Source organism: Neolamprologus multifasciatus, chromosome 17 (assembly GCF_963576455.1).
Source record: "Neolamprologus multifasciatus chromosome 17, fNeoMul1.2, whole genome shotgun sequence".
Classification (NCBI taxonomy): domain Eukaryota; kingdom Metazoa; phylum Chordata; class Actinopteri; order Cichliformes; family Cichlidae; genus Neolamprologus; species Neolamprologus multifasciatus.
The window spans coordinates 352,297-367,127 of NC_140455.1; the positions used below are offsets into that span (position 1 = coordinate 352,297).

The 14,831-nt window shown below is 45.7% G+C and overlaps 1 protein-coding gene across 1 annotated transcript in view; it reads right to left on the reverse strand.

The window, feature by feature from the left end:
• Positions 1–475: 475 nt before the first annotated feature.
• arid2 (AT-rich interactive domain 2) overlaps positions 476–14,831 on the reverse strand; it is a 39,248-nt gene continuing 24,892 nt past the window's right edge. The window contains exons 9-21 of the mRNA XM_085136979.1: positions 13,002–13,098; positions 12,692–12,901; positions 12,211–12,375; positions 10,303–10,381; positions 10,052–10,186; positions 9,498–9,727; positions 5,561–8,004; positions 3,715–3,869; positions 3,494–3,632; positions 3,299–3,384; positions 3,067–3,190; positions 2,317–2,408; positions 476–2,218 (exon numbers count right to left, since the gene is read on the reverse strand). Of these exons, the coding sequence (XP_084993105.1) occupies positions 2,107–2,218; positions 2,317–2,408; positions 3,067–3,190; positions 3,299–3,384; positions 3,494–3,632; positions 3,715–3,869; positions 5,561–8,004; positions 9,498–9,727; positions 10,052–10,186; positions 10,303–10,381; positions 12,211–12,375; positions 12,692–12,901; positions 13,002–13,098 (4,068 nt within the window). The 3' untranslated portion in view covers positions 476–2,106. The remainder of the gene's footprint in view (positions 2,219–2,316; positions 2,409–3,066; positions 3,191–3,298; positions 3,385–3,493; positions 3,633–3,714; positions 3,870–5,560; positions 8,005–9,497; positions 9,728–10,051; positions 10,187–10,302; positions 10,382–12,210; positions 12,376–12,691; positions 12,902–13,001; positions 13,099–14,831) is intronic.

Sequence of the window (14,831 nt, forward strand, 5' to 3'; positions counted from 1 at the left end):
CGAGCGCCGTGTACCACAAAAAAATCGATTTCTTGGTCAGTAAGCACAACCATAATTAATACATAGAGTGCACTGTCGATTTTTGAGAAAATTAAAGGATTTTAAGTGCACCTTAATGTCTTAATTTTTAATTCTTGTCTTATATATAACAACAGTATAACCACAAACTGTTGAGCAACTAAGTATTGTTTTAGTATTTTAAATGTTCACCTACAATTTTCAGCAATTTAATCCTTTGCTCACTTGCAACTAAACTCGCCAACAGTCTTTACACATGCTCAATCACAGTACTAGAACCATCTCAATAAATGGTATTATAAAAAAAAAATATAATTTTATTAAATTTAAATAATTGCTGTTCAATTTAATCCACATCCGTAACACACCGAACGCACAAAGTATACGTGGTGCTAACCTTGGCAATCAGTGCTAAAGTGGGAGAAAATGAAGCAAGAAACAAGAGTAAAACAAAACAAAATGTTCAGTGTTTTATTTAAAAACTATAAACAGTCACCAAAGTAAATAAAGCCAATCTCTAACAGACTGTTAGGTCTATGTATAGTCACACATCCTACTGACACCGCAGAAATGAGGATGGTTGGGTTGCCCCGGTCAGATGCTAATACGACAGGCAGTCATAAATGTTACACAACACACGGTAGAGAGGACAGTCTGAGGACGTGAGCCGGAATGTGGCATGGTATTAAGAATGAAAAAATAGTACAATAAAACTCCACACTATATTAAGATAGAAAAAAGTAGTGAAGAAAATATCATACCTGCACATAAAGCAAAGAACACAGGAGAAAACCTGTATAAAAACTCCATGTATTTAAACCAATTTACAAATACAAAAAAATTTTGGTACGCGCACTGTGCCCGTACAATGACAAAACGCTTACAGTGGATATATGTTACTTGTTTGTGTGTCTGTGTGTGTGTGTCTGTGTGCGAGTTGAGGGGAGGGTGTGCGAGGGAAGAGGAAGGGAGGAGAATAACTTCAATATTTTTTTTTCTTCTACAAAATGACATGAGATATATTATTCCATACTCTTTCAGCCAGCAAAATGAGTTCTACAAGGTATTATAATACAAAAAATGTCACAGTTCCACAAAAAACTGTTTTCCCCCTCCCTAAGCTTTACAGCATCAGTACCTTTGCAGAATTATTTACAGGTTTTTAAGTACATTCATCCACTGCTGAGTATAGAATCACATTAGATACAAGTGACCAGGGATCATAAAAAAAGCAAAAAACAAAACAAAAACATACTACTTTATTCAATCCTGCCAACGTAATGCTTCTATTACTCCACAGAGCAAGATCTCCAGTGGCTGCATCGGCATGAAAGAGGATCTTCTTTATATATATTCACAACATATTTACAAGATTCTTTTTCATTAATTGTAATGGTATTTATTTCAATAATAAATAAGTGAAAATATATTGACTCAAGTAAGAAAACCAAGCTACCAAGTGTCTAAAGAAAAACAAACAAACAAAAAAACAAATAAAAAAATTCTCTGCGCCAGTTGCCAGCCGAGTCCTCCTCCACCTGACCCAGTGGGACACCTTCAGTAGCCCTGCCCCTTGCTCGACTCCCCGCCCACCCGTAATCTTCAGTCAACCGCCGCTCACGCCACACATTAGCTCACGTGACAAAGAGAAAAAAAAAAAAAGAATTACGATAAAATAAGAAAAATAAAACTTGAACAGAATGTGCTCGTGTTTGGGGTTTCGTCGGTGGAGTCCCGTCGGTGAAGCAGTCTTAATGAACTCCCCCTGGTGGACAGCTGGTGGAAGACCCCATGGCAGTTTTTTTGTTTTTTTTTCACCCCCCTTTGTGTGTGTGTGTGTTTGCATGTGTGGAGATGGAGCAGGGCGGGGGTTGTGAAACACAGGTTCAGCAAGGAGGGGAGGGGCGTGGTTTGGGGCGGGGGGGCCGGCAGACGTGGCAGAAGGAGGGTTCTTTGTTCCGCTTCCCACCCTCTGCTCTCCCCCTGCGGACCCGCTACGGCTCACCGGCGGCTTACTCCTCTCGTCACAGGAGAGGGACAGGTGGGTCGGTGGGGGATCAGAGAGTTGTAGAGGTTGTCCTTTTGCCGTCAAGCCTGGAGCGAGCGCGTCAGTTCGTAAAGGCATTTGGCGAGCGTGGTGGAAACCTCCATGTTACTTAGCGCGAGTACAGAGAGGTGCGTCTCATGCCTCTTTAACAACCTGAAACAAAGAAGAAAAGCCTTCAGCTTTTTTTTTTTTTGGGGGGGGGGGGGGGGGGGGTAGTATGCTGAATTCACTTAATGCAGCAGGTTACTCACGTGCGACCACAGTCAGAGTGCTTGGCGATGTTCTTTAACGTTAAGGCAGCAGTAAGTCGTATGTGTTTGGTCACTGGTCCCTCTTTCTCATCCTAGGAGAGGAAACGGTTAAGAAATAGAGCCGCGTACTTATACACTAGGACATAAATTATAATCAAATATACTGACACTTTTGCCAGCAAATAAAAATAAGATACAAAATTTTCGGAACGGACGAGATCCAATCAGAACTAGTAAGTTGTCTAGAAAGGCGGGACAAGTTTGGACGTGATCCAATCCGAAGTCTGCCCTCGGGATCAGTACACCTGGCTCATGAAAACATGACAAAATATCAACACTTAGCAGGAAGAGAAGAGCAAATAAGAACTCTCATCTTAGTTGCTGAATAAGCTCAGATTTAGTCTATTATAATCTTATGACGTTTAATCGACTAAAACTAAAGGAATTTGATTACCTCAATCATGACTAAAAGAAAACAAGTGTCAACTTGAGCTTCTCCAACCCCTCACAGAATAGAAAACTACCATATTCCTTTAGCCTCGGATTTCCAGTCAATCATAAGCAGCGAGATGATGGAAGCTTCAGAGCAGCTTAAGCCCTCCTCAGTCAAACAAAAGTGTGTGTGTGTGTGTGTGTGTGTGTGTGTGTGTGTGTGTGTGTGTGTGTGTGTGTGTGTGTGTGTGTGTGTGTGTGCGCGCGCGCATATATGCAGGGAGAGATGAAGGTATGCGTCAGCCTTGTTCTACTCACAGTGAAGTCCCTGAAGACCAGGTTTCGAGAGCCTCTGCGTAGGGCCATGAGAGCTGCGCTCGGATGATTGACGATTGCTTTTGGTGCTCGTGGTGCCGGAGTGCTGCCTGCCGCTGGCGGGGTCCTTCACAACACATCAGGCATTAATATTTTTCGAGCAGCATGACATTTCCTTCTATGTTGAACATGATTTGTCTTACACATTATGATAAACAGAGACGGGTGTACATACTGGGAAGAAGTCTGATTGGGACTTTGCGCCTGCTGCTCCTCTAGTTTGAGTCCGGCTAGCAAAGCCTCTCGAGAACAGTGCTTATCCTGGGAACACAAGGAGCAGAAGCTTAATTTCTTTTTTTTTTTTTTTAAAAGCCACTATCAAATAAGTAACAGCTAAAAAGTGCAAGAAACAGAAAGTAAGGAAATTTACCTGCAGATGTGTGATGAAGGACAGTCTCTGCCGGGGAAAAGGTTCACACCCTTCCCACAGACACTGCCCTCCATACACATCTTTCCCCCCGTGTTGCGTTGCTGCGTGGTAAAACACTTGGGAAGGTGTTTCAAACCACCTGAATAGGAGAAATTGGGAATAAATGAGGAGAAGCCTGAAAAAAGCTCAGTGAAAGTTAACAAGAGTGTGAATGCCCGTACCGTTTACAGGACTGCCACAGACACTTAAAGTTCTGCCCTGCTTTCCGGCTTTGCTCTGGCGGCACTGCGGAGGCTTGCTGCGCTGGGAGGTGAGGGCTGTGGTTACCCGCTGGTGCAGGCTGGGACGTGGGGGGCGGGGATGGGATAACAGCAGGCTGCAGAAGAGAGAGGGTTTCAGAAAAGCTGCTCCATTAGAAGAACGCTGCGGGCAGCATCACAGACAGCAGCTCATTTCAGCGAGAAAGAAACGAAGGCGTTGCGATTGTTGGCTGAGATGTAACCACGGCCGGCTAATGGCAGGAGTTGTTCTCTCAGCCGCTTTGCTGTGGGAGGTGGGTATCAGCGAGAGCCACATGGTCTTGACTGGCCTCACCTTCTTAACCTCCAAAAATTCAGCGCTTTCAGAATTGGGTTTTCTGGTCTATGAAACTATGAGAAGTTTCACACTGAGCAGCAGCTTAAACGAGCAGGGTAACCTGTATCCACCTGCTGCTACTACTGTCAGACATTACTCTTATCCTAATGTAATGCGCACTCAAATTGTATACATACAGTTACAGCGCCAACTTAAAAAAAACAAACAAAAAAAAAATCTTAAGCTTTTGACCAGCGTATACTAGCAAGAACATAACGAGGGACCCTTTTTACAGTGTTCTAGGGCTGTTCGATATAACGATATATATCGGCTGACGATATAAAAACGTCTATCGTTTCATTTTACGCTATCGTTTGTTTCGTGGTATCGCAAAATAAACTGTTTACAACAATATTTTTTCATCGTTTTGATGGTCACTGTAGTGGCTATATTAATTTCTTAAAGTTCTCTCTTTCTCTTATATTTAATATAACCACACTACGCACGGACAAGCGCCTGTTTTTATGCGTTGTCGTTAGCAACAATGACGGTAAAACCATCACGTGTCCGCTTGTTTATTTTCCACGAAAACCTTCCACGTAAAGCTCAAGATCCTGTTGAGACTTTTCAGAATAAACTGAATCACGTGAAAGAGTACGCAGAGTATTTACGGCAAAAAACAGCCGTCAGGTGCTAAAAAACTGAAATTCAACTCAAACGTTAGAACAGAACATTTCCCCGCAGCACGCTGTGTAATAAATACTCAAAGAAAACGCCGGCCGTTACAACTTATGTCTAAAAATGTATCGTTTCATGCATCAGTTAAAAACACTCGACTCTAGATAAAGGACGCCCAGTTGGAAACACTTCACGCAAGTCGAGCTGCCCGAGATTCACAGAATTTACAGAAAATGTTAAAGATGGCGCTGGCATGGCTGGCAGTCTCAACCCAATTTCCCTCGGGATGAATAAAGTATGATCAATCAATCAATTTATGTCGTTATCGGGTCGATAGATGTCTTATATCGGGATATGAGATTTTGGTCACATCGCACAGCCCTACAATGTTCTACATGACAGTCAATGAAGCATCTTATAGTACTTCACAGTCACAGAGATCAAGAACAAACATAATTTCAGGCATTTCAGGCTCATTTGTCATCCAGCAGAGGCATTTGGTATCATGTATTTGGCAAGAAAGAAAGCAATGCAGAATAAAAAGCAAATTTTTCTCTTTCTCTGCCCATCTGTACCATGCTTTGGAGCAGGAGATTTGAAAGAGTAAATGTAACTTTTAAGTGAAGCTGACACAGGATTTAACAAAAGACAAGCTACTGACACAAGACTTGCTGATACAAATGCTTTAGTATTTACTTAGCGTGACAGAAAAATCAAGACAAATTTTTGTGGCAGACCTAACACAGTCACACTACGAGAAAACGGCGTGGATAAAAGCGGTTTGTGGCGACACTAACGCTACAAGTGACTCACCGCTGTGCCAGCTGCCTGTGTGGGTGAGCAGTTCCTCTGCTGAGTGGCGTTCTCTATTGCTACTTTGGCTACTGTGCTTGGGTCTGTTCCTGCTGGCACCGCCACCATCGTGGCACTGCTGCCGGCGTTGTTGGGGTCGCTGATGGTGATGATGCGCACTCCCACTTTGTTAGGGATCCCCGAGGACGCCGTTGTTGAGCTGCGGTCCTCGTTCTCGGCCGGCCTCTTGAGGCCTCGAGCTTCGAGGGACACCCCATTAGCAGGAGAGCCTGCAAGACTCTGGGAGGTAACAGTAACAGAAGGAGGGAGGGATGAATTGGGGAGCAGTTGCTGTCTTAGCACAGGCGTAGCATGGGCCGGCCCCAAAGGTCCGTTGGTTAATTCCGAGGGGGGCCTGTTGCCTATTGCCTGGGGTCCGTTGGCCAGGCGCTCAGCCTGCTGGGCTTTGGCAGTGTCCTGCTGCGGTGGAGGAGGACTAGGAAGAGGGGGATCTGAGCTGTTGGCTTTCTCAGAGGGGCCCACCTCCCCATTCCCCCAGTACTGTTTGGAAGCGATGTGATTTGGAATGTTTTTGTTAAAGTTGCCGCCACTGTCACTCCGATCAAAGTCACACACCCCATTGACAAGAGTCTTTTTGGGGTCAGGGGTTCCCTCAGGAGGGGTGTTTAGGCCTGGAGAGAGAGCCTGCTTCCCGTTAGCAGGGTGACTCTCCGTAGCGGGGCCATTGAGTGCTCCCTGGCTGTTCCCTGAGTGGTATGGAGGTAGATTCGACTCCATGCACTTCCGACCATTTAGCAGCTTGGCACCTTCCGCAACGTCACCGTTACTGGTTTTGCCCTTGGAGGCGTCTCCTTCTGCCAACGAGGAGTTCTCCATCACCTCTATCTTCCTCTCATGGACGTGCAGCCCTGTGGCATCTTTGGCCTCCTCCTCCTTTTGACAAATGATTTTGTCTCCTCTGAGTGGAGCTGGCAGTGGCGGTGGCGGTGGGGGCGGCGGCGGAGGTGGAGGAGCTGCTGGAGCATGTTGGGGCACAGTTCCAGTCGAGAATGAAGGAGGAGGGACGCCTGGGGCCACAGCTCCCTGGCTGACAGCAGCAACAGCAGCAGTAGAAGTGGTGAAGCCAGTGTTGGGGACCACGGTGAATGTGACTTGTCCAGGAGGGGCAGGGCCCTGAATGATAGTAGCTCCCCCTGAACTGCTTGCAGAAATAAGCTGGCCTGGCAAAAGCTGAACTGTCTGGAGGCCCGGAGCTCCAGCAGCTGGAAGCTGACTGGGAACTAGCTGAACATTGAGCTGCTGAGGTTGAGACGAAGGATTTTGGGTGGTGTAGCCTGTCTGATAGATGACCGGTGAACTGGGGGTTATCGTGTTGTTGGGAGGGGGCACCTGTGGAGCAGGTAGGATTAGCTTTCCTCCTGGAGTAGAAGGTCCCCGCTTTGGAAGCAGTAGCTGTTTGATCAAGCTGGACTCGGTGGAGGTAGGCTGAGAGGAAGGAGGCTGGGAAATAAGCTGGAGAGGTGGCTGTTGTTGGTGCTGCTGTTGATGCTGTTGCTGCTGCTGAAGCCGTTTCATGGACAGTGCGTGGCTGACAGTTTGACTGGGCTGGACCTGGGTGTTGGAGTGAGAGGTGGGAGGTGGGCATGGATTGGAAGAAGCCCCGGGTTGCCCTGCTAGCTGGATAGTTTGGGTGCCAGGGATGGCAGAGGGGTTGGCGAGAACAATCTGGTGGATGGCAGGGGTGTAGGCTGGGCTCTGCTGGGGGTTGGGACTGACTATTACTACACTCTGCGCTTGCTGCTGAGGCTGCTGGTTGGGAGTAGCTATCGTAGCTGCTGGTCCACCTGACTGGTTTGGAGCTGGTTTGGGGGCGATATTCTGAAATGTGACTCGTGACCCCTGGGAATTGGGCATGCTTGTAATACTCAACGCCTGAGCAGCTCCCACCTGGATGGAAGAGGCGGGTGTGGATGCAGCTGCAGCAGCACACTGAGGTTCTACCTGGGGAGCTCCACCCTGAGGCCCAGACAGAGGAGGTGTTTGAGGCAGGGGTGGGTGCTGAGTCACGCCTTGTACCCTGGCGGTGAGGATGTGGCCCTGTGGTACCTGCTGAAATAGCGTGACAGGCGCCCCCGTGGGGAGCATGGGGGAGTGTTGCTGCTGCTGTTGTTGCTGGGCCGCTCCTGGAGGGGCGTGGTTCTGGGTGGCCGGTGCTGATGTTGGAACCTGGACCACTGGACCAGGCCGGACCTGCTGTGGCTGCAGTGCTGCCAGAGGATTTGGTGGCATCTGTGGAGGCACCTGCGGGGGCACCGGGTGTCGGGGAACAGTCGGGTGGCTTGCGGTAGGAGGTTCCTGTGCTGTGGACGCCATGGATGGGGTGGAAACACCGGGGTTGAGGCTGGGGCCTGGAGGCCGGACGAACTGGGGCCCGGGAGGTAAGCCTGGTAACAAATGAACAGAGAAATACAAAAACATTGAGGAACAGGGTGAAACTCGTGTCCTATTTACTTACAGTATAAATCAGTAAATAAACTGCCTCCCATGACCTCCAATTAACGCAAGGAAGACATTTCTGTTCAACACGCATCATCGTTTGATTAATCACCCCGTAAGCCAGATTTTGTGATTACAGTTTCCCCATTCAGCACCAGCTGTAGTGTCTGTGATGTTCAGAAGCGCCCCACAATTTCAACAAAATCCTTAAAACAAAAGGGGATAGTGTAGTTTTGGTCATTTGGGCAGGCTTTGCACCTGCAAAAGAGAAAACAGCAGTGCAGTGCCTGTTCAGGGACAACTTAAAAGACATGTCCTAAATGCAACACACACACACACACACACAAACTCAGTGGGGACACTCACTGAAATAGCATGTGTGTGTCATTTTGCTAGGGCAAACAGGCAGTTTGCGAGTTGCAGCATTCTCAAGAAGCACTTACACAAAGAACAGTGATGCAAGTGTTTAGTTAGCACAAGCCACTGACAAATAAGTGTTACACAATTAAAATGATTAAATGTCAGGTTTTTTTACAACCCTCACAAGGCTCGTTTCAAGATCATCTTGGTTCTCGGGTTAAAGCTCGAAGTAAGTTTAAGTTGGTGTAAAGACTTCAAACTTAGATATAAGACTCTACGCTACGAATGTAATTCAAATCAGTTAAATCCGTTATTCATTTAGCGTCAAATGAGTCATACGGAGAAAACAATCAGACGACCACTTTTGGGCAAGCGCTTGGCAACAGTGGGAAGGAAAAATAAATAAATAAAATGAAATAAAATACAACTCAGTCAAACAGAATGTTGGGAATGCATCAGTAGAGCAGCAGACACACTGCTTACAAATCAACTTTTAGCCAAAAGATGAGAGCTGCTCATCCAAACAGCCTCAAAGTTAGCATTGCGCTAATGCAGGCCCTCAATAAATCTGCCAAGCTGGATGTGGATCAGGCAAACAGTTAAAGAGACTGACACGTTACAATAGTTATCAGCAAGAGTGTAAAAGACTAGCTCTAAATAATCTCTTCACTGTTCATTTCATGACCTGACACAGCAAAGCTGCACTCTCTCAATTTCACTAGCCAGCTCCTCCAAGTAACTTCTTTTCCTTTGATCATTTCCTCAATATATTTGCTTTTGTAATTAGTTCAGCCATCTCAGTCCCAGCGGTACCAGCTCTGCTCTCTACAACCCCGCCAGCATCCACCTCTGCACTATCACTATTCTGGTGTGTGTTATAGCTCCTATGACATTTAGATGTTTTCTGAGTTGTTGACCAAAACCTTTTTCTATTTTTTCCTCCTCTTTGAATCCCATCAAGTCTGAGCCACAGGCAAACAAATAATAAGGTCAGCATGTAAAGTGAGAAAGCAAAAGCTGGCTCTGTGTACAGGTTTATGTGTAGCTTTTATGTGAAAGTGATTCACTGTTATAGCTTTACCTGGGGGTGGGGCCTGAGGGTCTCCAGGTGCATCGTGTCGGGCTGATGGAGGTGGCGGCGCCGATGCTGCTGCTGCTGGAACCGGCTGTTGCTGCTGCTGAGGCTGCTGGTAGTACAGCTGGATGGGCAGGGGGATCGACCGCCGCCTTAGCCCCACCAGGAGGATCTGAACTTGCCCGTTGGCCTTTGGCTCTTCTTGCTTCCGCATCGTGTGGTTGGGGAACACAGTCCTGTGGTGGCAGGAGTAAAGACACCCATAGAATTCTAATACTTGATTTGTGTATCTACACATCCATCTCTGACTAAATCAGACATTTAAAGCATACAATTTTCACATTTTCTGCTCCTTCAAACCATCAAGAAACGTGTGTCCTACAAAGCTGGAGGATGCATGTAATTATTACTTAAACTGATTTATTAAAGTTGCTCTATAAAATGAGAAAACTGTAGAGAATCTGTTGTGGCTCATCTCTGTTCAGAACACAGACATTAAGTGGTGTTTTACGCTGGAGCAACACAGAAAGGATCAGACAGGAGGAGGAATCAGGACTGACCGCAGGCATTTGAGAAAGCCGGTGGAGTTCAAGATGTTGCTGCGGCCCATTTTACTGCATGTGGCCAGGTACTCAGAGTACATTTCAGATCGAGACACGGAGCCCTCTGGGTTTGTCTCAAAGTGTGCATTTAGCCTGTTTGGAAGAAGCAGAGAGCATCGACGGAGAGGGTTTAAAGCAGGGAGACACAGCAGCTGTTTTTCCTTTATTCAAATTAAGACTGTGCACGACTAGGAATACATTCATCTCACCACTGCAGTGTAAACTTCTCCCCGTCCAGTTCAACAATGCCAGGCGGAGGTTGAGAGGATTGAACTGAAACTCTTGTTACTGAGGAGATAAAAATGGAAAAACCCATTTACATTAGAAACTGATTTAATGCTACAAACTGCACTGCAAAGCAAAAGGAAAATATGCACATTTCAAGAAGGTAGTGCTACCCAGGCAAACCACTAGATGGCAGCAAAGTGATAACTTTGCAGTAGCAGGCCTGCAGAGTACAACTTAGGAATGACACTGCCAAGGTTAGAAGGGTTTCACACACACACACACACACACACACACACACACAGAGCTCTGAGGAGTTGTTGCAGTTGTTTTACATGTGCACTGCCTTTTTCCTGACACACGGACGCGTGTAGTAAAAACGCAACCCCGCATTTATTTTTAGATAAATCAGTGACTTTCTGAAGTGTTGCATGTTTGTTTTACTTAAAGTTTGTATTTTTCTGTCTGCTTCAATGCACTGGTTTCACCACAGACACACAGAAAAAGCTCAAAAACATTTTACAATAGCTTCTTGAGTTGTTTTTTTAAAACTGTGCCCCCTCTGCCATGGAGAAAACTGCAGGCCTGCTTTGAGTACTCATTGTGTAAAACCTGATGTAAAATGATACAAACAGACTTCTGTTTGGTTTCCTGTTGGTTTCGTGCTGGTGAAGCTGCACTCCAGTAACTCACACGTACAGCTCACAGTTCTGAGGAATTATCCGATACCCTCTATCTGTACAGCACACCAACGACAGAGTAATCTCTGGTGGATTTAGTGGTGGTGCTTTGAGGGCATTTGCATTATCTAAACGGCTTTCTATGCTCTTTTTGCATAAAAACTCCTCTTCCATCTCGACCCCTTAGTATCAGATGAAAATGATACAAAGGCATACCAATTGTATTGACTTAAATTCCAGCTGTTAAAAGTTTTGATGGCATCTAAAAATATCTTGTGTGAAGATTTTGAAAAAGGCCAATAGCGATACAACAGCTGTTCTTCAGCAAGCATGGTGTTTACTGCTACGTCAGTCTTTGTTGCCAGCAGCACATGGCTTCTCTGTAGTTTGCAGACACTATAGAGGATCAATGCAAAACCCGATGAGGTCACGGGATCTGATGTGCCAATCAGATCCGTGGTTTGATCCCTGGCTCGTACAGGCTGCGTGCTGGACTAAGGGCAAAATACTGAACCCCCTTAACTGCCCCGGATTCATCCATCAGAGTACAAACACTCTATACAAGAACCCTTCCATTTACCATAACATCTACTAAGAAACAAGATAACTGCTTTGAGATGGGTAAACATCAGAAAACAATAAGAGGAAAATGTGGAAAGACTTCAGGAGTAAGCAGGAGAAAAACTAAACCATTCCTCTTTAAAAAGAATAAAAAACCCATCAAAGAGACTTGTGTCCTCTCTGTGAAACACTGCTATACACAGATGTAATTACTCATGTTTGCAGAGGTCTGCAGGATCTCTCACAGCTCTTCATCAAGTTCAAACAGGAAACCCCTCCACCCTCTCCTCTGTGTGCGTCCAGCAGACCTCTTTTGACTGTCCTGTCTCAAAGTCTGCTTGTTGTTTACAGACTCTTACAAGCTGTACAGTAACGACCTGTATCTGCACCTTTTCCCTGGATGATGCGGCTGGCATAAATATTAAGTTGGACCCAGAACGCTGATGTATGACTGACAGCCTGAGACCAGGTGAACTAACTGACAGCTCCAGATCAGGTGGCCACACTCAGCACCGTCACCATTTCCATCTGTTTGCTCTACATCACACCACTGAATGCAAATCAAAGCAAAACAAGCTATTTTTAAATCTCCCCTCTCACTTCCGGGTGTGACTTTATTAAGCCATTCAGCTGTGTCAGACCACTGCTCACCTGGTGCTGGAGCTCCCTGCACGGCCGCGGGTACCTGCTCGACCAGCTGTGGTCGGACCTCAGCTGCCTGGTCGGCGTTCGCCTGATGCTCAATCAACCGCACCGCTGTTAGGGCATCAGGTCCAAACGTATGAAGGTCTACAGATACTAACCGAACCAACAAGTCTGAGCAGGAGAAGAAAGAACATGGGGGAAAAAAAGATTAAATAAGGAACTGTGATTCATGAACAGCTACTTTAGTACAAGTACTCCTTGTTTTCGCTGCTCCCTTTAGAGGTTGCCTCCATCTGACACCATCCCCAGCATCCTCATCTGTCACACCAACCCTCTGCATGTCCTCCTTTATCACATCCATGAATATATTTTAGAGCTGGAAATGAGCCTTCTTTAAAAGTCAGGCTAGCGTGACAAATTGGGAAGCAGACATTACCACAAGTGACTTCCGTGAGTTAGAAAGCACGAGGTAACGGTCAATTGGTACCTATGCTGTGGTCAACGAAGGCGATCTTGCTGCATGGGATCTCTCCGAGCTGTGCCAGCAGGTATAGCACCTCCAAGGAGGCCATGAGGAGCATGAGGTCCGGCAGGGTGAGGAGCAACATGACCTCCCTGTATGAGTCCTGGTCCACGTACTCACAGATTAGCACACCATTGTCCTCCACTTTGCTGAGGTTACCCAGGATCTCCATGGCTAAAAGACGCACAAAACACACACGCAGTTAATTAACCCAAGATCCTTTGTACACAAAAATACTTTGCTAGAGGCAGAAACTCAAGTAGCAAACACCCACCTCTCATTTTGAGAAACCTGTCCCTGGACATCAAGCATTTAGTGATCGTGTGAAAGATCAGATGTGTCGTCCGAAAGTCAACGGGATCCAGCTGGAGCTACAAGAAGTCAGACAAGATTTATACAACGGTGCCACCATCACTCCAGCAAGTCAGCTGGCAAGACCTGCAACATTCATTAAAGACGTTTTACAGTGGACTCGCTGCCCCGCCGTGCTGAGAGCATAGGAGGAGACAGGAGAGCCAACATTCAAATATTAAGTGCACTCAATCAAATCAAAGCACAAAGTTACTGTAATTTTAAAAAGAAAAAAATTACAGGGACACATGAATTCCATGATGGCAGCAACGATGTATTGAGTATAACATATTAGGAAAGAGAAGGTGTTTGAAAATGTTCATATTTACATTCTTGCGGTATCGCATCTAAACCCCGCCACTCAATTAATGACATCAAAAGCTCAACTGTCTCTGTGAGGCACACAGTTTCCACTAAATATGGGCCACACAGACATGTTTTTTATACCAATGAACATTCAGTTTAAAAGGAAACAGGCCGTGGCCAGTGGCCAGGCTGTGATGCTCGGACACTGCTTCCATTCTCACAACTCTCTTTGAAATATTTCTGCATGTTGAGTCTTCAGTATTTGTCTAAAGCTGATAAAAAAATATGAGAATTCACCCCAGTCTAATAAATATGTAAATGTTATGCTGAAAGGCCAACAGTGTGGAAATGATGCTGAGACACCATCTGTTGTCATTTCTCCTGGAAACCTACAGCTACAGCTGATACACCACGTGTCTTCTAATGAATCTAGTAGATATGTCCGCATAGTTATGAGCAGGAACTAATTTAATCATTAATCCATCTGATTTTGGAAGAATATAAGCATGTTAGCCTGTTCAGCAAGTGAAAGTTCGACAACAGTCACTGCTGATTTCCACTGCTGAAGTCCAGGAGCTGGCAGCGGTTAAGCTACTCTGGTATTCTTTATTTTTTGTCATTTATACACTCACAGGGCATTTTATTATTAGGGGGTACCGGGTGGGACCTCCTATTGCTTCAGAACTGACTTAATCATTTTCAGCAAGGTGCTGGAAACACAGGCCAAAATCACTGTACTGGATCTTGTGGCTGTGGAAACCTACTTGAGTGCAGTGAACTCATTGTCATATTGAAGAATCCAGTTTGAGATGATTTGAGTCACTGTGAACTATAGCCTCGGTTTCCTGTTCTTTGCTAACCAGAGTGGCTTCTGTAGCTCATCTGCTTCAAGGTTCGATGTGTCGAGCTTTCAGAGACGCTGTTTTTCATACTTTGGTTGTAGTGAGTTGAGTGAGCCTTCCTATTAGTTTACAGTCCATCAGCAGTCTCTGAAATACTCAAACGCCTGTCTGGCACCATCAACCAAAAATAATAATACAAAAAATTCACCTTCCTTCATTATTCTGACGCTTGGTTTTAAAGCAGGTCATCTTAAACATGCCTGAATGCTTAAATGAGTTGCTACTATGTTGTTGGCTGATTAAATAGCTGTGTCAGTGAGCATGTGAACAGGTGTACTTAATAAAGTGGCTGGTGAGTATATATACACCGTAATTGTCGGGCTATAAGCCACTACTTTTTGCACACGCTTTGAACCCTGCGGCTTTTCTATGGATTGTCCATGATTTTTGTGATATTGTAAGACGATTTGTTTTGTTTGTTCCGCTGTTGTACGGCACTACGTTGCCTGGCGGAAGGGCATGTGATCAGACACACAGTGTCGGGGTTCAAGAGTGGTATGTTGGTCACATGTCCGTCCGCCAGGCAACGTAGTGCCGTACAATTA